The following is a 26,023-nucleotide window of genomic DNA, read 5'->3' as shown; positions in this document are numbered from 1 at the left end:
CCTGATTTACAAGGTTTTTGCAACACTTTCAAATGATTCAGAGGATGGCTCTGAAGGTGCTTACATGTGCAGTGTTATCTCAGCTTATTATTAGCATTTTGCAATTGCTTTATTGGCTCCCTGTTAAGCAAAATATTGACAATAAAAATGCTATTTTTGTTCTACCATCCACTCCATGGCTTTGTCCCCTCCTACTTAATGGCTGCGCTTGTTCCTAATTTTGCTACCCTATTGTTCTTGTGACAGGGAGCTACAGAGAACAGAGGTTTTAAAATAGATGTTCATAATCTTCACCAGCCCTCTGGCATATTCTACCGACCCTCAGGGAGTCTTACTGGGAATATATTGAAACTTGTGATATGTAATAAGTGAAGGTTCAGAAGCCTGACGTAGACAGCAGAAATGTCGTCTTCTGGGTAAAGTAGGACAGAAGACTCTAATAACTCAGAGGAATTACAGAACCTTTCAGCAGATATACTACTAGATTTGATGTATATAACAAAAGGTGATAGATTATATGTGTTAAGTTATTTTGTGTTAGCACAGCGTCCACACCTCTATGATATTAAGATGATAGATGAACCTATAGTCTAACAGACTAGTCTTCAGAAACAAAGTTCACAACCAGTGCTTGAACCCTCTTTTTCCTCCTGTTCCACTTGGATCACCGTCCTCACTTGATAAATGTGTGCAAACTCCTCTAGCTCAGAGGAAGTAGAACTTCCAGCCTTGAAATGCAAAAGGTTGGGCTGCTAATAGGTTGAACCTACCTCCTTGCCTCCCAGCTCTGTCTGGGGGATTGGGAAGCCTACATCATTTCACAGTTCAGGCACGTGTCTTACAAAGTCCTTATTCAGGTTTCTCAGACACCTTCCTGAATAAACATTATTCACTTTGTAAGTGAATCCACATGCTCATCCTAACAATGAGTTTAGATTACTCCAGATAGCAGAATTTTTCTTTGCAGTTAAGTGGACTCTTGCAGGATCCTTCTCTGTGTGACTTTTAAAGTGAAGTGTGCTAAGCTGAGGTGGGGTCTCCCTCTGTGGTGCATGTTTTCCAAGTTAAACCAAATTTTGTTTTCCTCTTTGTTTATCTCGGTGACTGTTGAAGTCCTTTTGTTTCTTTTCACAGTGTGTGAAGATCACATACTGCACTGACCCTTCAGTGCATTTCCAGGTAGCACATCAGTGCCGTAGTGGGGTACTAAAAGATCTGTATTTACTGGTTGTGCAGATATTGAACAAAGTGGAAATTGAAGATGTAGAATATTTTCTTCCTTTATTTGGTGAAGAAAGCAAGTCTAATGCCACCATTTGCAGCTGTGGCTAGACATCCAGGCTGGATGAATTTGACTATGAGGTTTCATCCTTAGTGCCACTAAAGATACCCTATACGGGTCCATGTAGAGGAAGACTACCCAAATGATCTCAGGCAGGGGGAGGATGTGCTGCTTTTCTTTATTGTGATGGTTCTGCTAAGGCCAAGTCTTCTCAGGAAGTTACCTGTAAGGCTGAACACTCTAGCAATGTCATATTCAAAAGACTGACAGCAAAGGCTGCAGATCTAAGTTGCCCTGTGCCTCCCTGACATAAACCTGTGCTGACTTTATATCATTTACGTTGACGAACAAATAAAGCTTAGCCATCAAAACTGATGTTTTCAGCATCTACCACTTGTAGAGCATTTGATGAGCCATTGTCTTTGACTCCTGGCTTCACTGGTTGGGGTTTTGAGACCAACACCCTCGTATTTTCATCAATAAAATTGTCACTGGTCTTGCATATCTTCATGCTCTCCTTTAAGGAAATATCTTGTCATCCTGTTTCTGCAGTGCATGTTGTGACCATAGAGTGTTGGCCTCCCAGTGAAATGTACTTTTCTGTCAAGAAACAGCCCTCCAAAGCTGCTTCTCTCTTCAGCTTCTGAGCAAATGAAGTACTCCATTCTTGTAAGGACTCCCAGGCCACGATCATTTACTAGGGATCTTCCATCTGTCACCAAAACAATAACATCACTTGACCCCCTCTTACTGATCTTGGAGGCCTCTTAAAAGTTATAAACAATCAGTATAAGACCTTTTTTGTAGTTGCAGTGATGGTAAGTGCTGTATTTGCCGTTGGTCACCATGACATGTTTCTCATCAGCTAGAAGGTTAAGGATGAGCACTCTGAGAGCATGCTGGGGAGGCTTCAGACAGATTCCTTACATCCTTCTAGCTGTAACACCATCTGGGAAGTGATTGTCATACTTGTAAATGTCTGCATGATCCAAAATATTGGATGACATTTCTGGACATTATATTGGACATAGGCAGCAGGATGTAGTTTTCCTTGATAACTCAATCTCCCTTCCCCTGGCTTGCCATCTCTTTCCAAGAGCTCTTCTCACAAAAACTTGCTTTGGCTGGGAATCCATGTGATGCTATCTTGGGGTGCCTTGTAGCCAGGGTTAAAGACCAATTAATTACCAGTTAAGGGGAAGATCTTCAATGGAAGATCTTTTTGCTAGACAGGAAGCATATCCCATTCTGAACTTAATCAGAGATGCTACCTTTCCTTTACAGATAGTTGTGTATGCCATCAGTCTAAGGTGCTCCCTGCTGGCCTGTTTAAATCTTCCTAAATCTTAGAAGTGTATTGGAACTGGTTGCTGCTTACCTTTGTTATCTATTCTTCTTTTTCCCTACCTTGATTTGATGATGATGGGGAAACCCAAAGGATAGGTTCCTTAGTCCTGTAAATGATCACTTTTCATCTTTATGGTTGCCATCTTGTATAAAAGCATCTAGGAACAAAACAATCTGGTTGGATGCATAGGACAGTAAAGGATAATTTGGATTGCTAAATCCAGTCTAGTTTTTCTGAACTGTGGGGGGAAACTGTGCAGGAACACAGTTTCTGAATATTCTGAATATTCTGTGCAGGAATACACTTGCTGAAAAAATGTAGTTGGAGAATTAAAGCAATAGGCACAGCATTTTGGGTGGGAAAATCTTCATACTGGAGTTTCTGGTTATATGTGACTTGAAGGACCAACCTGCTTTCTAAGAGCCGGTTTTTACTAACTACACTGTGCTGCTTAAATTGTGGGTCATCTGAATTGTGTTTGAGAGAAGTGATGCGTTTGTCCCTTTGAGTTTTGTGGATGGGCAGGAACAGGGAAGCAGTGTTTCGGTCTACAGAAAACCCCACAGGTTTGGTCTGGCAAATCTCTGATCTCCTAAACCTCTGTAGCACATGGGATAGTCTCTCATTTAGGATATTCTCAATATGGAGTTACTGTTTTACATCCTTTTAAACACTAATAAGGAACAACAGAGATGACAATGCAATAACAGAAGTGTTGATGCCACTGGGAGAACAATTTTAAGCATTAAGAAATAGCATTTAAATTTCAGGGAGGAAAATCAGTGTAAAAGTTCACTTAAACTGAGGGAGCAAGAAGCTCAGTTACCCTTCCTTTGGTTTCCATAGATGAAAGAGAACTTTTTTCTTGACTGTCCTTTGGGATTTTTTCAAATGTGACAAAGTAAGGAATGCATTTAGTTACAAAGCAGAGTGTCCTATATACTAGCACAAAATGTATTCAAAGTCCTTTGAATTCTCTGCAGAAAACTGCAAAAGAGTCCCTTACAGAGGTGATTGAAAGCCATTGCACAGGAAATCAACTTCTCATCCTGTACATAAACATGAGCCAATTCTACTATATCTGGCTCTCAGGGCAGTACACACAGTAAATTGTTAACCCCATCACCTGACCTAACCATTTATCTTTACTCTCAGTATAGTTTTGGCAACTGCTGAGTAATGAAAGAAACATGGAATGCAGATAGCTGTAGGAAAAAAAAAAAAGCAACAACCAACCTCCCTGCCCCCTTCCGCCCTGCACCCCCCCACAAAAAAACCCTGAAAACCAAAAAAAACGAAAACCCCAACCACACCACACTTCAGTTACAAACAGGCCTTTAAAACAGCAAACAACAGGAGAAGATGAGAAATTGCCAGATGCAGTGACAGAATCTTAAACACGGTTATTATAGAACAGAATTAACATATCTGTAGAATAACAGACGTGAAGCATGGATTTTCAATCCTTCACACCTCTTGGTTGTGCTAGCACAAATGAATTAATAACTCTTCTGAACCTTTGTGGAACAAATAACCATAGTGCCTTTCAGATTTTGAAATGTAAGCTCTGTGTGTTTTTAATGTTAGATGTTATACATGAAGGTTGGCTGAAATAGGTTATTCTGCTTATGGAGTATTGTTCCCATATGAGGATTCAGGCTGTGTACTCACAGCTGCTACTCTCCAACATGGACTCTCAGTTCCACTAAAATCAATAGTTGGCACAGCAGGGTACTGTTGTATGGTGTGTAAATAAATGGGTGTCATTGTGTCTCACTTTTTTTTTTTCCTTTTCCCCTTTCAGATTTAGATTTGCTCTTTTTCAGGCATATGCAGTATGTGTTTGCAGTGCGGGCAATTCGAAGCATAGCTGTGCAGGGAAGAAGGGAAAAAGAAGCTTTTTTTCCCCCTCCTTTTTATACTTCCCAATAGTATTTTCAAATAAACAACAATTGTATTAATTATAGTCATTATCTCTTAACAATGTCGGGGGAAAAAACCCAAATAAAACAGAAACCCATTTTGCAAGTGTCAGCTTTATGACAAAAAGGAATTCACAGTCCCCCAGCAGACAGCTATCTTGCATACCAAGATGTTGGAAAAGTGTCATAGTAAGAGTGTCTTAATTTTGTTACAACAATTTATCTTCCCTCTTCCCATAAGTCTTGCACCTATAGTTGAAAATATATGACAATTGTGGTTATGGGGTGTAAGAGCTACAGATCTGCTTTTCAATAAACTGACTTTGAAGTTCTGTTTCATGCATTTTCTTTTTTATTCATGCATCTGGTCATATAGAGAGTGGTTTACTTTTTTTGGCTGCAGACTTGGCAGATACAAAATGCAGATGTTGTTCTTCTGACTTAAGCTGCTATTTTAAGCTTTTTGGCCAGCGGTTGAAAATTTTAGGTTCGGTTGTTTATTTGCTTATCATCAAAGTGGGTTTTGTCATATAATTCATATGCGAGTATTAGCTTTCTCTGTTTACTTTCAGAGTTTGAGATTAAAAGTATGGTCTTTTTTTTCTCCTTTACTTTTTTTAAACCATCATGCTCTTTTGATTAATAATACAGTAGAATATATTATGCTTCAGAGAGCTTTTATTTGCAAAAAAAAACCCCAACAGCCCAACTCTCACATTGTGCTGCAGTGCTTTCCCTTTAAGAAAACCATATCTCTCTCCAGATGCCTGCATCTCTTTGATACAGAAGGGTACACTAAGTTCCATCTATAAACAGAATCCACTAATTAAGAGTAATTGCTTCGGAGATTGGTAGAGACTATTCAGCATCAGATGCATGTTCCTCTCAGATATCCATTAGCCTCTAATAAGATAATGCAGATGTGCCAGTCTGTTTCCTGTTTCCTTCTATTGTACCTTTATTGCCGTATATGGACCAATGGGATGGGCTGAACAATAAGTGGATGTCCTTTTGCTCCCAGAGCCCTTCTCAAAGGAATGTTTGTTATTAGATTGCTTTTTCTGTTTAGTTTCACATCACTATGCTAATAAAGGAAACATAACACTCTAAAGGATTTTTTTTTTTTTACTCTTGCCACGGTAACTAGTTTATTGTTTAATTAAATCTCATTGGATAGCCAAGAAAACAAAAATGCAACATCTCATAGTCAGTGAGAACTGGTGCAGAACAGAGTACGCCTCTTTATGAAATAAAAGTTTCCATTCATTTTTAAGAGTTTAAAGGCAGTGTGGTTATTGTGTTACTGTATCTGACTGATTTACACTTGAGTCGTGCTAAATCTGCTGAATTATTCAGTACTGCTCAGTGCAACACCATCAGCCAGCATAATAGAAAGCATATGCATAATCAGGGATTTCAATACAAACTATACATTAAATACAGTAAGGGTTCTCGAAACTTGCCTTGTTTTGAAAACAGCATTAGAATATGTCTTGAAGCCACATAATAAATAAGGACTCCACCAACTCTGTCCCTTGGGAAAAACATGTAATATATTATTGAAAGGTTTTGCATGCAAAATTTCTCTGCAACTGTTTTTGTTGCTCTGAGAGGAGCAACTTGCCTCTCCTGCCTTACTGCCCAGGCTGTCCTTCCCAGTCCAGAGGTTCCTGTTTTAGCCTAAGACTTAAGAGGGGGTGATTTTTTTGTTGGCAGGAAAATGGGAAATGAACTTAGAAGAGACTTCCTCCATGACCCTGGAAACTTCGGGGACAGCTACGCTGCAGACTGCTGGGCTTGGAGAAGCAAATTCCCCAGCACCCAGCTCTGTGCAGAGCATGTCCTCATGTCGGCGTGCCTCTCCCGCATTCCTGGTTTCATCCCCCAATTGTAAAGGAAGAGCAATAGCAGTTTGCTGCTGCAGAAGGGATGGTGGATTAAGATCAAAAGTTTTCTGGGTGCCAAAGCCGTGGATATCTTAAAATGACTGCTGAATTTCAAACATTGCCATAGGTAGGGCAGAACTCCCCACTGACCTTTTCAGAAGTTAGAGAAGAAAGAAAGGCAAAAATTCTTCTTTACTTGCAATGCTGACAACTTAATTCCCTACTATGGATAGTGAGAGAGGAGGAAGAGGAATGTGGAATTGGGGTGGTTTTGGCAGAAGGGAGGACAGAGCGTAACCTTCCTACGACACAGAACTATTGGCCAAGCCTCCTACCTTGGCTTCTTGCCTGTCCAGCTGTTGATGTGTGTCAAAGTCACTTGTAACAGCAAAGGGGTTTTAGGAATTCAAATAAATCTTATCCAAGTGAAAAATTCAGAAGGATGAGCTATGTTACAGTAATACCAAATATTGTTACCAAATGTAAGCTAAATAGCAATATAATGAATGAGGCTCAATACATTTAGTACATTCCAGGAGAACTGACAGATGTCTGAAGAGCAAAGCTGTTTTCTGCGGTAAAGCCTGTGCATAGTGCGTGGGAAATAGAGACAATAAGAAGCATTCGGTCACTGTTTATCCAGTAAAATTTTGAGCTTATATATGAAAATTTTTAGTTTTTAACTTCTGCTCAGTTGCACAAACACTGAGAAGAAATTTGGAAGAGACAGGTACACCTGCTGCATTAATTGCAGTTGATAAATATTCTGCTCTGCACTGAGCTACTGTAGCCTCCTTCCCTTGTGGCCATCTGCTTTATCACTGAAGTCAAGTCAATAAAAGGCCTGTAAAAACCAAAAAGGAGGAGGCATATGTTCTGTCAAAGAAGAGTCATTGGCCGCTGTTCAATGCAAAGTAGTGCACAGTGTGATCATCTCTTGGTGAACCTTCAAAGGAACTTTTCCGTATGATCCTTTTCCATACTGCTTGTACTAAGGGCCTTGTACTCATGAACAGTCACTAAGGAACAGTCTAATGGAAGAGGATTTGCATCATATGCAAAGTAGATCTTCTGAAGTGCCTTGATGACAGCCATTTTCTGAAGATTTTGCCTTCTGCCTAAAGGGCAGAAATCCATGCTGTTTCCTCACGTGAATGGGTGATCATCCACCATCAAGGTCACTCTGCAGTCAGTTTGACTTGTTCCTTCTGAGTTGCTCCTCAGCTGTGGTAGCTGGCTCTTCCTGTCCCATTTAGAGTAAGCTTGTTAGCTCCCTCCTCGAGAAAATCCAGGTGTTGGCCAGAGGAGGATATGATCAAAGTCCACATGGCAAGGAAAGGATAGGACTTGCTTCTGGGCAAGTGTCATGGTCCAGAGAGGACACGCTCCTTCGGGGGGGGAGGGTATTTACCATAGCAAGTGACAACAAAGAAAAATCTCCTTCTCAAAGCTGATGCCCATACAGTGTTTTGCTCTGTGGTACAGGTTTAGTTAAGCAAAAGGGAGGTTTTCACCTTGGAATCACATACAGCCTAGACATCTGTGGCTGACGTCCAATGCTGGGTCTTCACCAGTGAATTCAGGGACATGAATGTGTCAGTCTGGTAACACATGAGGCAGTGTGCCTTGGGAGTTGTGCCATGAAACTGGTGTGAATGGGAACAACTAATCATTGGGTTTCCTGTGCTGCAACATCTACTTTGTGATGTTCTCTGCTATGCAGTGATGGGTCTGTAGTCTCCTCAAGGAAAGTCTCTTGGTAATCACAGAAGACAAGTGGCATTTGCTTCTTTACAAGAGACTAGAGTGCTGATACATAGGTGTCTGCCTGCAATTTCCTCCTTGACCATTGTATAGATGTTCAGCTGTGTGAATATTTGTAGGAGCCTGATGCTCCCAAGTGACAATACCTGGAGTCAAATAGTACACTATTAGAGTATCACACCTTTTACACTGTCTTCCCTCTCTGCCTATATTTGGAGAGAAAAGTTCTGAAGAACTTTGGAGAGGAACAAGTCCTGAAGACTTATCTCCAGCACATCTATCTGCAGGAAATTTCCAGCCATGAGCTGTGAAAGAAGGCCGATTTTTGAGTAAGGCAAGAGAAACTCACTTTCAGGTAGAAATTTCAGTGTAAAAATATTGCATGCAGAACTATAGGATTAGAACCTAGTTTTGGTACTGTTAGATATGTGTGTTTGCACACTGAGGAGCTGTAACACTGCTGCATTTTGTCGTCACCAGGTCTATCACGAACCATGATCCTCCAGTAATGAAGTGACCAAAGAGTTTCCCCAAGTGCCCTTTTTCCCCTCTGTCCTGAAGGAGTCGCTTCTTTTCTGCATACTTTTCACTTAAATATGCAAATATATCGGATGTGGTTCTGGGAACATTTATAAATTATGATGAGCTCTGCATTTTTCTGTCTAATAGAAATATAACTGAAGGTATTATATAGTTTTATAAGATGAATTTTAGTTCCAAAGCCCTATGTCACTTAAAAATAGATTACCATGTTCTGTGTTTAATTTAATGCACACATTTTTAGGGCTGGTATTCATCAGCATCCCTCCCCTCTTAGTTTTTTTGCAAACACTTAGAAGTATAGTATTTTTGCCAGCTCTTGTGGTATTGCTTTAGAAAACATTAGTTTTTTGCGTGTTCCTTTGATACTTGACTTTCCTTGTCTCTTAAGCTTCATAAAGCCTTAGCTAGGTAAAACAGGCACCAGTCAGAGATGGTTCATCTCATTTCGTGTTTTTAATAAGTCAATATATTTTAGCTGTTGAGGCTCCCTCAAAAGATATTCCTGGTTTCACTGGTCTCCAGGCACATGGTCCTCGAGCTTGGCGTGGTCAGCATCTGTGCCTTAGCTTGTTATACCCACCCTTACAGCCTTACCTCTGGATACATCTGCCTCCATGAGCATTAAAGGTATTTTGTGCATTATTTATACAGTTATCAAATACTTACAAGCTGTATTTCTGTTATCCCCAAGCAGACTGCACTCAGCAGAAACTGCTGTCTGAAAACATGCACAGCTGGTAACCTTTGCTGGTATTCCACACAGAGCAGAAACACTCCACTGCTCTCTGACAGGCAAACATATGCATCCGGGCTTGTTTTTTTTCTTTTTTCTCCTTGCTCATTTGAATTCTTACCGACAACTAGTACACTGGGTAGCAGTACTGATAGTCAACGTTGCATTGTCACGTTTTCCTCCTCTGGCATCAATTTTGCTTTGCGACCTTGACACATCATTTCACCTCTCCCTTTATTTTCCCACCCAAAAATCTTCTTGCATTTTGGTTTCAGGCTATAATTTCAAAGAGTTACGGATAAAAGTGCTATATAGCTCTGGATGTGGTTACTGATTGCTGACTGTAGCAGATGCAAGCGTGTAGTATGTTGTCTCAGGAAATAAAGTCTTTAGGCAGCTATGGACTGCCTTGCTTTTGGATGGCTGAGTTTGCTTTGTGGCTCCTACTGTCTTCCCTCAACCGCATGTGTTGGAGGAGATGAGTAACTCCTTGTGCAGGGTGATGCTCAGGAGTTGACTGCAGTACTCCCCAGCTTTTGCCTGGAATACTACATGGGTAACTGCATGAGCAGTGTTTGCAGTATGGAGTGGTTGCAGCCTTCCCAGTAGAGTATCTCTTAAGACAACAGCCCTTACTGGTGTTGCACAAGAAGTTTGATTCAAAGACCACTGACCATTTGCTGTATATAAACAGCTATGGCGGGAGCAAATTTCACAGTTGAGAATATCATAAGTGCCCTGTTCTCAGCCTCAGGCTTTTGGTGCAGTGACTGAAAAGAGGAGGACCCCTTGAAAGGCAACAGTCATTTAGGTGAAACACTGAGGAAGGTGTGTATAGCTCTGGATGACTTTGAAGATGGTGGTCATGAGAACAAGCAAGTTCCCTAGCAAAGCACAGGAGCACTGTATTGCCATCACGTCAGTCACTCACCCAGCTTATAAAATAACAGGTGCTTGTTTCTTAGGGCAGTTCTCCCTTCCTCTCAAAAAAAGAAAAAAAAAGAAAAAAAAAGGGAGAACAATCAGTGAGGTGTCTCCTAAGTGATAATAAGATAAACTAACTATTCTTTGTGAAAACAGTCATTGGTAAACCAGTTAGTGCTTTAACAGGCCAATCTAAAATCGCCCTCAGACACGGTACCTCAGTGCTCTGCCTGAGCCATGGTGCTGAAGTGAGTAGAGAGCCTCCTCGGTATCATTCATTCTATAGCTTCTAGGGGGAAACTGAAAGCTTTCACATACAGGAAAATTTTTCAGAAGATGATTTTTTTTTTTTTTCTCCCTCAGTGTCAGTATTTCAGGTAATTATCGATATGTTGTTTTTAAGTCTGGCAGTTTTCAAAACCAGGTTGCATCAGACAGACCAGAAACAGCTTTTGTTGTAGCACATCGGGCAGGGAGATCAAGTTAATGGGTGTTCTATTAGTTTCAGTAGGGTGAGAGTTTTACCCCTAGGTAACCATCAAGGTGATCTCATGGGATACTTACAAATAAGTTATGACTTAACAAGAGTAACAAAGGGATAAAGGATTTTTCTATGTGTATACATTAAAAATAAGTATACTATAATCAATATATTGTTTTCTTCCCTCAGTGTCAGCATGCATCTGTAGAGAGCAACTGTACTCCCAGAGAAACATTTGCATAAGCAACTGAATTGCACCCTGATACCAGAGTAAAAAGACTTTTTATCCACAGTCTGCAGAGCAAGAATGTCCTAGAAAAGAAAACAGTAGAAAGCAGCAATGAAATATAGGATGGACCTGATCTAGTGAATTACGTCTTCTTCATCACACAATCCAGCTCAAGAAGTACCTTCAGACTTGACAGCGCTGTTCATTCACAATTTGAGGTATATATTTGCTGGCCTGGAGTGATGCAACATAATATTTGTCCACTGTGAGGTGTTATCATGACAACCAGTAGCCGTACATGTCCAGTACCAGCCGTGAATGGACATATGACTCACTATCCAGCAGCACCATATCCATTACTTTTTCCTCCAGTCATTGGAGGACTGTCACTACCTTCTCTCCATGGACTCCAGAGTCACCAACCAACTAGCGGATGCAGCACCCCATCACCTGCAAGTAAGTGTTTGGCATTAATAGCTTTTATTGACTAGTTCTCCTCTAACAAAGACTGATTGTGTTCATCCTGAAAGTATTTTAAGAGTAATTGCAGTTGTTTGTCTATGATGTATTTTTCTTGGGCAAAGAGCATGCATTTGTTTTGAAATGCCATTTTCACTTAATCTTGTTTTTATAAAAATAAACACACTGTATGACATAGAGAAGCTGTGGAAACCAAGAGTGACAAAACCTGCTATAGATTTTGGCATATCCTGCATTATTGTATTAGCTCCAGAATCCAGTGTAATTTTTAAAGAAAAATTGGTCTTTCTGTATTCATGAACAGCTATGACTCCTCAGTACAGAATTCTCTTAAGTTGTACAGTAGTTAATACTGCTTTAGTTTTCTTCCACAAGTAACTGCTTTCTTCCTGGGCAGCTTGTGAAGAGCAACCTAGCGGACAGCTGGTAGCTGTGAGCTGCCAGTGGCTGCAGAATGAGCCCTTGAATCTGTGATGGAGTTTCTGTTGTGGTTTAACTCCAGACAGCAACCAAGTATCACTTGCTCACACTCCCTCACCCCTACAGCAGGATGAGGAAGAGTATCTGAGAAAAAAAAAAAAAGATAAAACCCATGGTTTGAGAAAAGAACAAGTTAATAATTGAAATAAAATATAAGAATCATTGTAATGAAAAAGGAGACAACAAAAAGGGAGACATAAATAAAATGCAAGGGAGACAAGCAATGCACACTACAGTTGCTCACCATGCACTGACCGATGCCCAGCCAGTCTATGAGCAATAGGCAGCTCCCAGCCAATTCTCCCCAGTTTATATACTGAGGATGGTATTCTATGGTATGGAACATCCCTTTGGCCAGTTGGGGTCGGCTATCTTTGTGCACCTCTTCGGTGGCAGACCATGGAAAACTGAAAAGCCCTTGACTTAGGGTAAACACTACTTAACACAGTGATGCTTTAGTTGTTGCTATCAATATTATTCTCATACTAAATCTAAAAAACACAGCACTCTACCAGCTACTAGGAAGAAAATTAACTCTATTGCAGCCCAAACCATGACAGTTCTACATGCAGCACTGCTGAGTGTATTAGCTGGGCATGGTTTTTCCATTGCCTTACAACAAACACAAGTTTTCTGCTTGGTCTTAAGTTTTATATATGTTTAAGTGGCTCCAAACAAAGCTGTCCCAGGTATAAACTCTCTAAGTAGCATCACATAGACAAGACACATCTCTGGAGGTCTTTGCAGTGGATGACTGATGTATTTGTCACCCAGGAAACCCAGATACATACAGGTTTTCAGATCAGTTTGTTGTTGAAGGTGCTTGTCTAAATACACTACTGTGACTGTTGGATGTGAGGTCTTGACTAAACAGCACATCTGCGGAACAACTGGACTTTCTACTAGAGGAAAAGGAGGCTTGTTATAGCAGTGTCCCTAATATATCTTTCAACAGAAATCACACAAAGTTTCAGCTCCAAACTTGAATGGGAAATCACAGTGAAGACAAAACTTCTGAAGAGTAAGTTATAGGATTTGTGCTGCCTGATGCTAATTCTGGCTTCATGTCTTACATACACATGTTGGAAGACTGAACAGTCTTCAAGTAAATTGTTTTCTTCTTGTGTGGACATATTTCATCTAGTCACACATGGAAAGAAGTATAATTGGGTCAGGCTTTTATTTGCCGTGTTTTATTGTCGGGTGTTAATCTTTATTGGAGGTGAAAAACAAAACACTTTCAGCCAGAAGGTCTACAAGTAACTCCAATTTTCCAATCCTGTCAGAAATTATCCTGGTTGATATAAGATTACCATCCTGAATGTATCCCCCAATACATCAGGAACACTCACCTGTTGAAGAAATGGTTTTATTAGTTAATGGGAACCTTTTCTGAGGCATACGTTGGTAAATACTAAAGGTATACGATCAACAATGCAGAGGTTTTAGTTTCCATAAGTTATTGTTGTGGAATTAAGACTGTGTTGCAGATGCATTATTAATGATTAATAAACCAGTCAGTGTTCAGCCTCTAAAAAAAGTAGTGTCAAGTATGAATTTCTGTCAAGATGCAAAATAAGTGGCTATTTGTGAATCTTGGGATTTGTGTTTTTATGCCACCTGGGTCCCAGCATTTTCAGGGCAGTATTTTTGTTCAGGTGCTTTGCAGCTCTGGCTCGCTGTGACTGAGCATGAAAGCCTGTCGGTTGTTGTGCACAGCTCAAGGCAATAGTGTTTGAAAATACCAGCTAAAATTAGCAAGATAGGATGGATGATGACTTGGGTGAGAATTTCTTTTCAGACACAGTCCACTGCAGGATGACTCTTCTGGTTTGTACTACTCTGTTTTCATATCTGTAGTGGCAAGACTGTCTTGTTTGGAAACCTGTAGACTTCTCATTCGTGAGCTTGAGGTTTATATCACTGGAGTTAGAGAGACAAGTTCCTGGAAGCATACAGGTTGAGCTTTGGGTTATAGTTCAGGGTTCTGTTCTTTATTGTGGATTTTGTTTGTTTGATTGTTTGTTTTTCCCAATGAAGTCACCCAAGGGATGAGGTCAGTATGACTTATGGCCTCTATTAAAGTTAGAACTTATACTGAGTGGTGGAAGAATATAGAATTCTCTTGCAAAGTCCTGAAGAAATTAAAGTTTGGCTAAACCACTGCTCTTTACATGCTTGAAGCTATTGTACTATTTATCTTCCAGATTCATTCCATTCATGTAAAATTCAATAGAAATGATTTTACATAACAGGAATGCTATAAAGATCTTTTTAATATTTTTAAAACAATGCAGTTCAACAGCTTTTGTTCAAAGTTACTGCCATTTAAGCATTCATATTGTTGTCTTATTTTGTTCTGTCTTGGTTTTAGACTTTTAATGATGGCAGATAACCTTATATCAAGTTGCATTAAGTTATCCTAATCTACAGTTGGGGTATTCCCATTCCCATTAAACAGACAACAGTATATATTAGATGTATGAATTGTGTGAGCACAAGGGGCTTACTATAAACGTTTAGGTTGGAGTGATTTAGTTTCATTGATATTAATAGTGCTGTTGCCTCTGTGACCTGTGACTTGGCTTCTGTTTTTATACCGAGATACATAGTGCAAAATACTTAATAATTAGTGATCTGGTCACAGTGCTAAGGAGGTCAGAAGATGAAAAAATGTCACTTTTATGCATACGTGAACTGTGCATTAGCACCAAATGAGATCACGGTCAAGAAGATCGTTACTTTTGTGAAGTCCGATTGATTTGCCTACCTCTGTATTACCCTGTACAGCACAGAGTGGACATCCCCACTCCTGAGATCAAGTGGTATGCAGGCTTCCCTGGTCACATTAATAATGAGGAAGAGCTTGTTTCAGGAAGTAACTGCTTAGCTCATGTAGAAATGGTAAGGGAATGTGAAACTGAAGGCATTTCTGTGCTCTTTGCATCACGTACCAGCCTGTCCTGGACCAATAGGGTTCAGCTTTTTGCCAGAATGGTAGCAGCTGTGGGAAATGGGTAAAAGTCCTGCAGAGCCCAACATGTTACATAACACTTGGGAAATATTTGGGGGAGGAATAAATAAATATGGGCATGAGGGCAAATACTGTTATATGATGTTTTATTAGAGTAAAAGGATCTTGGGTTCAGGAGAGTAGCAGCCACACAGGCAATTCTGGTATCTGAGTGACATCACTTTTCATTGGCCCTGGAAGAAGGGCCAGAACTCATAAGACTGTTGACAGAGACTAGTAGGAACTGTCACAATGTGAGAATACCAAATTTAGTAGGAACTGTCACAATGTGAGAATATCAAATTTAGAAGAATTTGCCTTCTTTATAAAACACCTGTTGTGGATGTAATTGCAAATTTTAATTTCTAGAAAAAGACTAATTATAAAAATTAGTTTTAAAAAACACCCAAACAAAAACAAAACAAAACTAAAAAACTCCAAAAAACTAAGTGAAGCACTGCCTGAAATTTGAAAAGGAAGGTATGTAAAAGCCACACAGATCATTGTAGTACATCCAGAGAGTGGAAAACTGGTGAGGAAAGAACTGCAAGGCACACAGTGATGTTGTAGTTTCACAGGCCAATCTCAGGAGGGGGAAGATGTAGCCCTGCTGCTTGTTGGTAGAGTATCTTTGCAAGACTGGTTTCTCTAATGTTACTTCACCAGAATGAGTTTTACAGAATTAGTTTAATGTGGGCAAAGACCACTACATAACAAAGCCAGTTGATGAGAGCTGGAGACTGTGGAAGAAAACGCTTAATATCTGAGCTAATGCTGTGATGAAAGGAATCCCTGAGTGTGTTCTAGACCAAATTAAAAAAGGATCTGGACAATAACCACAGTGGGAGCCACTAAATAATAAAACACTTTGTTTGGCAATTGTTCTTTTTCTGCTTAGATTGAGCATCCTGCTTTCAGGCATCCTGCTTGAATGGACATTCGGAGGGAGCAATCCGGTATTCTACCTCTAGCCCCTCTACCACATTTCGGTCCTTAGGCTGCCGACATGAACCTTTGGATCCTTGATATTCTACCTTCATTTGTTGCAAGGGAGGAATAGGAGTAGCTTAGTAAGGCAACAGGGAAAAGCAGCCATCCTGATACAGGAATGTCCTGGAATTTATATAAACTTGGTAAGGTCGATTCATCCAGATCACTTGAAAAAAAATGATCTAAATGTGTTATTTAGAGGACTGTTGGAATGTCATGAAGAAAAATTCATACTAAGGTCACTCATTGTATTTCAGCCAAGCTTTTCCATGCTCTTCTGTCTGGGGTGTTTTAAAAGTGTATTGTAGAGAACAAAGGACTTTATGTTTTGTTTTATGTAAATCTTCTAAGTATGAGAACATATATGGAAAGATCATCTGAGGAACTCAAAGAGGTAGACAAGGAACTAACTATAACATTACCTCTGGGTAGTGCTATGTAAATACTAATTGTTATATTTAGTAGTCAGTATTGCATCTCAGACTTTTCAGACTTGCTCAAGACAGCAGTTTGTTGTTTTGGGCATTGTTTTTTGCTGGAATTGTTTTTCCTTCCATTAATGCAGGTTATTTACCACTTGAACTCCAACTTAAAGACTGTTTGCTACCTTTTTTTTTTTTCCCGTGGGAAATGGATTTTCCATTTGTATTATTAAAAGAGCACAGTTAAATCCAGTGTTACTGGTGTAGTACTGCAAGATATTTTTACCAGCCCCACCCGTTGCAGGAATTCATTTACTTTTCCAGTCCTGTTGTTAATCATTATATTGACACAGAAAGTCCTCCCAAAAGCACTCTTTGGCAGATTGCATTAAATATGAATAGCAGATATTCATTACGATGTGTTGCCCCCAAGAGAACTCTAAACTATCTGCACTACTCATGAACAGGCAAATACACTAATTCTCCAGCTATTCAAATTATTTTCAAATAGTTTAGTGTGTCTCTAATAAAAACAAGAATGTCTCTGTTTCCCTTAATTACTTAGAAGGTCAAGGACTCCCACATCTCACTTTACTTCACAAAATGGGGAATGTTTCTGTTGGAGATTGGAGTATGGTTAGTACATGATGGATTTTCTTCCATCAGCATAGTTACTGAGGGAAGCGCTGTCTGTAATGGACTAACAAAAAAGAAACCTTCATCACTCTTTGGCACTCTGGAATTGTCTAAAATAATATTATGGTAATTATATTGAATTAGGAAAAAAATATATGAATCAACCTTGCTTGATTATGTTGTTGAGTTTTCTTATACCTTCTAATCTTCCTGTAGCTGTCTCCCATTTTTTCCAGCCCTGTCTCCCTGTGTGGCTTACTGTGTGGTCATTTACGCATATCTGCAATTGACAGATGACTTTCAGTGTACCTATTCACTGCATGTGTTGTCCATATTTATTGAAAAGACAGAACGTGTGTTTGCATTCAGAGAGGGGGGATAAACAGAAGATGAATATCAGATTTCTTAGGTACAGCCAGTGTAGCCTCATGCTGGCCAGTCTGAGGAGCAATGTCCAGATGATACCCTGTAGATATCATTCAAGACCTTGGAAGTCACCATTTCTTTCCAGTTTCTCCTTTTGTTCATGTTGTGGGTTTTTTCTTGGTGGGGCTGTTTTTGCGGCTTGAAAGCATCCATCCTTCGGTTATTTAAACTACGTTACACTGTCGTTTTCTAATTCTAGTTGATCTGAAACTATCAAAAATGTATACTTACTTTTTCATGTTAGAGCTTCTTTTTTCAGTGTCACCACTTTCTAAAAAAACAGGAGTGCCTCTCTAGTTGGCACAACTGGTGACTCCTGCTGTAGCTCTGCCCTGCCGGGGTGGGTCCTCGGCACCCTGTGGTTGCAGCTTGCTTTGGATTTTAGTGGACAGTGTGCTCATCTGTGAGAAATCCGTTCTGGGTGTGTATGGACAGGAATTTGCTTCCTGGGAGGAAGCCAAATTTAGAAATTGTCTGCTCTGGCAGGGGAAGCTCATGGTGTAATACTGGCACGTGCTTCATAATGGCTCTGTGTATCCTTTGTAAACTTGCTGTAGTCTGAAGGAGCCTGGTGTTTGGAAGTCAAATAGGAGCTGTCAGAGAATTGCTCCTTCCCTCCTCATGGGCCCCAAAGCAAGGAAATTCCCCAGCAAAATGCCTTCTTACCTAACCTTAGAAACAGGTTTCTGCAGAGTATTGCAAATAACCTTTTTCTCTGTTCTGGCTACACAAAAATAACACCCAGTAGCTCCCAATATTGGGGATGTCAGGAATGAAGAGTGAAGGGCTTGTTCTAGTCTCCTATTGCCAGGTCATACTGGGTGACCGCTCTGTTGCCCCTCCACCCAGTTGGTGATGATGTGTTTGGTGTTGATTCATCTATGGCATATGAAGCACACAGTATGTTCTTCGAAAGGAATGTAATACCAGGCTTTGGGTTTGGCAAGGTAATGGCATCCAAAGTTATTTCAATGACTGATGTGTTTTCAATCCAAATTGTTTGGGGCAATCTTCTGAAATAGTTAATTGTGTGATAGTTCATGATATTAAAAATAAACATAAGCTTTCATTTTGCCAGCTTTCTGTCTGAAGGCATATGTTTAGCAGCTAATCATGTTCTTAAAGTGGAGAGTTTCCATTCAGTCATGTTGCTGTGTTTAAAAGGTGTGTCATCATGGAGTTTGGGGGATTTTATAAATTTACATTTTATTTTTTTTTTTAGCTAAATTGTGCTTTTTATTTTGCCCCAGTACGGGCCTTGGTACGTCTTTCCTCCTTTAGTCTACTGAGTTACTAGTTTGTGTTTACTACACTTTTGGCAATATGCAGTATTTAATTGGGAAGCCTTATTTAAGATTTGGACAGAGCCAGATTTTCGAGAAATTGATTTATGGTTTTACTCAGCTAGAATATCTTCCCCTTTTACCTATTTAAGGAATATGGGGAACAAGCTGTGTTATGTGGACTTTTCAGCTATATCAATGACAGCATGTTTCCCATTTAAAATGATAAATACCCACCCTATCTGATGAGCCCCGAAAGGGCAGGGAATCCTTTTTCCCTTCCTTTGTCCTTCAGTGCTCCGCTTCCTTTCTTACTGCCCAGAATAGGCCTACATCACTAATATTCATAAATGATTTACAAAAGTAATTCCTGTGTAATAACTTGGGACGTCAAGATTTTATGATGCTGCCAGATGTGCTATCAAACAAAATTATCTGGTTCAAAAAACTTGTGATAAATCTAGTCAGGGAAAATTCCCCGGGGCAAACTCACCCTCTACAAAAGTAACTATGTCTCATAAAATTGTTAGATTTGCCTTTACCACATGTTTGAAATCAGACTTAAAGCAACAGTTTTATACATGTGAAAAGTTAGATTTGGAATAAACTAACAAACAGGAAGGACTGGCCTTAAGCAACAGAAAACTCTTTTCCTTTCAAAACACCACGCGCACTCAGAGGAAATGTCAGAGTAAATATCAGAAATATTCGGAAAACCAGAACCTGCATCCCTAAGATACTCAACTGTTTTGTCTAGATAATGCATTTTTAGAAAGTAGTCATACCCTATATATAGTGGGTCTCATCAGGGTTGGGCTGCTGAGCTCCTGCTGAGCTCAGATACTCCTGTATCTGAGTACTCTGAGTGCAGTGAGCAACATGCCCAGCGTCTGACCCATGTGTGTGTTTGTTCTTTCATGGTCTCAGCTGAGGGAACAGTTTTGGTAGCAGGGTGCATGTTTTGCCCAGTATTTCAGGTTTTGAAGGAGGGGAAGTGCTGCAGATGCACTGGAATTCCCTGTGTGGCCGCACCTCCATGCTGAAGAAGGCTGGATGAAGGCAATGTGCCCTCGGCTTAGCCCTGCAGTTTTATGGTGATCCTTGCTTCTCAGGAAAACTCCCAAGGATGTTTAGGTGCCTACACAAATAAGCTTTATGGGTATAAGTACTTCAGTTATGCCAGAGGAGCAAGGTTGATCATGATTTTCATCCCATAGTTCAAGGTGTTTGGGAGAGAAGCTGAAAGTCATGGCTGGGAGCTTTTGGGGGAGAAATGCTGAATTCAGGTAATGGAAGAGTTTGGTTCAGCATTTCTTGGGAGCCCAGAGCACAGCAGGAGAGGGCGATCTGGAGGGCTTGTGGTGTGCCATGTCTCTGGGGAATGTGCTTCTGCTTTCAGAGTACTCAGAGATGTTTGTGGGCTTGGCGTGCTGCCTGCCATTACACAACATACTTGCTTATAGCTTCAGTTAAGATGGAAGTCAGATAACTCGTGCAAGCAATAGGTGTGGACCTCCAGGTGGAGCTTGATCTTTTCTATTTTTCAGTGCTAAAGGCCTGTCAAATTTGATTTAACCTCAGCATTAGCTTTCCCGAGTGTCATATGTTTAGATCTGAGACTTGCATTAAGTCTCATACTCAATTTTTTAAGGAAATATGAATTGCAAGAAATAAAGATGGACAGGAAAACAAAAAGGAAGTACTGTGGAAAACTCGGGAAAGTATTTACATCCTTTTAGGATGGATTTCCTCATCCTTTCTTGGGATGGATTCAGACCTCAGCATGGGCACCTAGCTCCTGCAAGGACTGTGGACACTCTGCCTGTGGTCACAACTGGAGATCATTTTTTCCTGTATACATGCAAAAATTGTGTGGCACTTCTTAGAAATTAAAGCCTTGATTCCTCAGTTAGATCAGTAAGAGCAGATAGCATTAATTCTGTAAATTTAAGACCCAAGACACTTTCTAAAAGTTGGCTTTTTCTAAAGATGTATTTTTATATTTGCAGTAATGTGGGGAATATAATTTCTGAGATAATATGGTGGGGGGGAATGTATGCTTATGCAGTTCTCATTTCTCAAAGCTAAAAGTTTTCAGGTGTGTTTCAAGGCTTCATAACATAAATACCTAACTAGAACCCTTTCCAACCTGTGATGTTTTTTCCAGTCAATTTCAAATACCTAAAAATTAGTTTCTATGAAGGAAATGTGAAAAGTCCCTTGAATACAGCTGTCATAGCATCACTTTTTCCTTTCTGCATTTAAAAATAAGAAGAAAGACCCTTTTTACCAGTACTGAATACTCCAGGGAAGAAAGGTGGTGCCCTGTGGCTGCTCTGTGCAGCCTACAACTGTTACCAGAGGTTCTGCCCGAAAACCTCTGGGCTCTAACAACCTCTGCAACTGTATTTGAGGGAGAAAATAACTTCACTCCCTTTTAAGACTGAAAGCATCCAAGCCAAAAGCCAGAGTGCTGTCCTGTCACAATCAGGTCACCATCAGTGGAAAATGCAGCGCAATTTCCCGGGCACTGTGATTTCAGTTGGGTACCGTGCAAGTAGTAATGTTAATCCACCATGGAACACAGCATCTGACAGGGGTGTGATACCTAGCATCTACAGCAGAGCTAGTGGAAATCCCCATTTCTTTCTATGCTTATTCCATTCTCATTCTCATTCCTTCCAGCCACTTAGCAATATTTGTTTGAGGGTAGCGATCCTGTAGACAGATGAACAGACATTGGTCTAGAGCCCTGAAACTAGGCCACACTGTAAATCTGCAGTGTTTGGAAGAATTCACATGCATACCAGCACTACCTAAAAGCTATCAGCGAAGGCGTGTGGTGGGAAATAGAACTGTATGATGTAACGGGATCTGTTTATTATATATGGCTTTCACATAGCAATTCTAGGATCAAGAGTTCTGTTATTTGAGAAATTAAATCCTGCGAGAATCATTAGAAGTATAGAAATAGTGATGTCATTACAAAATTAACTAGCTATAAACCCACAGGGCGACATGTTGATTCATAAAGGGAATAGCAAAACATAGTGCAGGGCACATCTGCTGCTCGGATTCCTGCAGAACCATCAGCCTATTGGTATCTGCAGACCACTTGAAATTTAACATCTGTTCAAAGCACTCAAAAAAGCAGCGGGAGAACCCGTACACCTTGCAAAACACTTTGCTGTCAGTACCATCGTAGTTTCAATAGTGTATTCTTGCAAAGATTGTTACAAGTCCCCTTCAAGTCCTAGATCTTCCTGGCATTGTTTCTTAAATAGCAACAACATGAGTAATAGTAAAAATAACATGGATTTTTCTAAAGGCTTTCCTAACATTTTTATTGCTTTTTATTTATGGTACCACTGCAACATATGAACTGCTATAGAGTTTTCAAACAAAGACAGATATGATCTCTGTTCCATGTAGCTTGGAATCAAAAAAAGGAAGATGTATGAAGAGTAAGAGAAAAGGATGTGCCTTCTAGGCCAAGTGATGAAGATGAAGACTTGGATCCTAGAAAGGGAAAACTGATTTTGGGGCTTCTAAAAAAAATACCTGGATGCCTAGAAACAAGAGAGCCTGTGGAGACTAATCTGCCTCTTTTGAAGATCAACAATAGGATACTGCAGCATTATTTCACAAAACCTGTGTGCATGGTCAACAATTGATTGTTGTCATTGAACTGTGTCATCTTACCTCTTAACCAGTCAAAATGACCGCATGTTTCCCCTAGCTGCATCATCCAGCAGAGTCCAAATAATTTGCAAGTTTCTTCTGTTTAACAAAACCAGAAATACATTGAAGCCAAAGAGAGAGAGATTTCACTATTGATCAGCGGTGGTTGGTTTTGCAAAATGACCTGACAGGCATTTGGAAGGCATCAGCTGCCTCATGGAGTAGCAGCCAAACATCTTGGAGCAATGGTTTGCTCTCCGTCACTTTTATTACTTGCAGAAGAAGTGAACTCTGCCAGGGTGTTATTGGAAGGGATATTTGCCATTTTAATATGTAATTACTCGCACAAACTCGGTGAAAGCATGTTGCAACAGCTTTGATTTTTAAATAGGTAATTGTACTTACTTGTAGTGAAAAATGTGAATCATTGTTTGTAAATTATTTGAGAAAATGAATGAAAACACATAACACAGGTAGCAGAAAATGCCCAGTTTTATTTCACAAGTACCAAAGTATTGTATTGGACATATTCCCCATTTAACTTTTTTTAATAACCAAAGAATTTTTTACCTTGTTGTCCAAGATGAAACTGGAGCCTTCCATAGCCAAGGTGAAGCCTAATTGAGGCAGTCTAACACTAGTGCAAGTACATGGAGAGTCACTGATGCAGGCAGTTTAAACAGGGTTTTTGCCAAACCTTTGTTATCCTTCTGAAATGCTCTGTGTATGTGCCAGGGGTTTCTAGTAGTACTGAGAATTTTATGCAATGGACAACCCAGAACTTAAAAACCTAGTGAAGCATACATAGGAAGAGCAGTAACACAAAAACCAGAGCGAGGTATGTGCATTTTTTTTTCTCCAGAGATGTTGCTTAGTAATCTACTTTTTAATCAGCTCTTGGCCCATGAAACTACTTTGACTATCCAGAAGACTCCACAGTTAAAGTTCCAGGAAGAAAGTAATGAAGTGATAAGGAATATGTGGCCCTGTTTGGTAAACTTTGTCTTTTCTGAGGGGGAAATAAAAAAGTGTTTCAGAATGTGTTAATAAAGTTGTAAAAGCTGCTTTCTGAGGTTCCTACAGCTGCAAGGGCTGTTGGAGAGCCGGCGCCTCTCCTTTATCATCAGATGCACCGAGCATATTTTGGGGTCTGGCAGGTTTTTTCTCTTTGGAGGAACAGTGTGCTTTTGGGATCAGATCTGTTGTTCAGGGCCGGTAAAGTGGAGATATACCACAGAAGGAACCCAGTGCCCAAAGTCCCTTTCCTTACCTGAGCTTTCAGTCACAGTCCATCTGCCCATTACCCAGGAGCTCTCCCTTCAATCATTTTCTTTACTTTCTTGTCCCTACAGTTTGTCTGGTTGTGTCTGGTTTTATTTAACTAATTTATGTGGTGTTTGTATGCTTTTTTTGCTCTTAATCCCACAGATTTAATTACAGAAAATGTTTCTGCTCCCTCTTTCCTTGATGAAGGAATTGCTTTGTATTTATCCTCAAAGTGGAATAGTAGCATCTTCAGAGAGATATTGTGTTTGCAGTGAAAGAGATGCAAAAATGTTTTTTTAGGAAGGTTAGGCTGGTTATTTACAGCCAAGAAAAGGAGGAGCACAGTCTGGGATGGGGCTCATGCCTGGATAAAGACGTGGGAACTGACTCCTGAAATACGGCATTAAACAACTTGTAAAAATGTGGGAGACAGTGAACAAATTCAGTTTCTGAGATTCTCAGACATGACTCCAGCCAAGGTGTGCTCTTCACCTGTGTCCGCCCAGTGTTGGTCATCCCGCAAGAGTAATGAAGAAGGCGTTAGAGCCATGCTGCCGAGTCACATCACCTTTGAGTTTCCAATCACAAGGTTGATGGTAAGTGTGTGTGATGATTTGCGAAAAATGCTGATCGTTTTCAATTGGCTATCGGTCCAGAAAGTTGGGAACCATTGACCTAACCTATGTCTCTAAGGTCAGGGAGACCTGTTTCTGAGGATTTGTGCCCAGTATCAGACATCAGCTTGCTAGGAGAAGCATGAAGAAAGATTGTTGTCACAATGAAGTATCACTTTTCTTAGGATGGACTACTTTTCCCTTATTTTTTCCCCAGAATACTTATCTTGCCTGACCTGATTTCAGAATACCTTGTACTGTACAAGGCACAATGATACCTTGCACAATCCAATATTTTAGATCAAAATTGTATATAAGGATAGATGTCACAGGGCAAAAGTGACTCCAACGAGTTTCAGACCAACGAGGGGCAAATTTCTTTGTGGTCCTGTTAATCACTTTAAACAAAATTGCTCCCCAAATCATTGGGAAACACGTGTTCACCTCTCCAGCCATGTATACCTATGCAGGAAGTGAATAAAATCGTGATGTCGTGCTTGGTGGCTCTCTACATGGGCATCATTGACTGCAGAACAGCCAGGTTGGTCTGTCCATCTTGATGTTCACTGTAGGTCCTTGCAGATGACCTTGGACTGGATGCCTGTGCCAATGTTTTTGTGTTCAGGAGGTGCATTATTAAATTATTTTAGAAAACGTTAGTCTCAGTCAGCCCATGCAGTTTCTTTCCTAGTAAGAGTTTATTATTTTCTGTGCAGTGTTTGAGTTGAAGCAGAAGGTCTGGGACGACTGGGGGAAAAGGGTGAAGGAGGGCAACTGGGGCTGCTAGAAGGATTGCTGGTGTTTCTGAGGGACAGAGGGAACAGGCTTACCTGTGGCAGACATTTGTTATAGATTCCCTTTAAAATCAGGAAATGAGTACAGTCATCGTTTTGTAATTAACTGTGAGGGGAAATCTCGGGAGATGGCTAAAACAGATTTGTCCACTTAGACAAGAAACACTGGGACTTAACAGGTGTATGGTGCCTGTACTGCACTACTTAGGAGTTCTTCAGGCTCGGCTGAAAACAAAATATTATCCGACGATAATAACATTGTGAACCCAAAGACCTTAACTGGTTTCATTATCAAGTGAGTGCCTGAGGGGAAATACACAGATGGAAAGGCATTCCTTTCCCTTGGTATAATGCTCTAGTGCCTGAGAATTTATGGCCAGGACATGGTTGGCCCTTGCATTGGCGGCTGGTGGGGGAAATACATAAAGTCATTCTGGTCTTTTTTTGTTCGTTTGTTATCTTGCAGGCTGTTTAAGGGCTGAGTTTTCATTGCCATTCCCAGTCTTGGGGACAGCATAGCTGTATACTGAAAGGTACAAGATGGGGTTTGTGCTTGCCCCTTCTCTCCTCTGTGGACCTTGTTCACTCCCTGGGCAATAGGGGGGGAACAGCCCTGCTTGGAAAACACCTGGTACCCTGACAGGTGACAGGTGGATTCAGGCTACTAGGTCAGAGGGATACTCAACTGGCATTATCTTCTTAGAATGTAATTTATTGCAGGATGTGCAGGAGGGCTGATTAGAAGTGGTCCCCTAAAAGTAAGAGGGGAGAGGGGGGGGGTGTATTGCTTTATTTGCTTCCTGTTTTGTTTTGTGTTTTGTTTTGG

At 40.4% G+C, this 26,023-nt stretch overlaps 1 protein-coding gene across 1 annotated transcript in view; it reads left to right on the top strand.

The window, feature by feature from the left end:
• RARB (retinoic acid receptor beta) overlaps positions 1-26,023 on the top strand; it is a 325,063-nt gene that overhangs the window by 119,421 nt on the left and 179,619 nt on the right. The window contains exon 3 of the mRNA XM_039384807.1: positions 11,073-11,568. Coding sequence (XP_039240741.1) covers positions 11,391-11,568 — 178 coding nt within the window. The 5' untranslated portion in view covers positions 11,073-11,390. The remainder of the gene's footprint in view (positions 1-11,072; positions 11,569-26,023) is intronic.

The sequence above is a fragment of the Pipra filicauda genome, unplaced genomic scaffold (genome assembly GCF_003945595.2).
Source record: "Pipra filicauda isolate LSUMZ 115617 unplaced genomic scaffold, ASM394559v2 scaffold379_size694699_pilon, whole genome shotgun sequence".
NCBI lineage: Eukaryota > Metazoa > Chordata > Aves > Passeriformes > Pipridae > Pipra > Pipra filicauda.
This window is presented reverse-complemented; position numbering and strand designations above follow the sequence as displayed.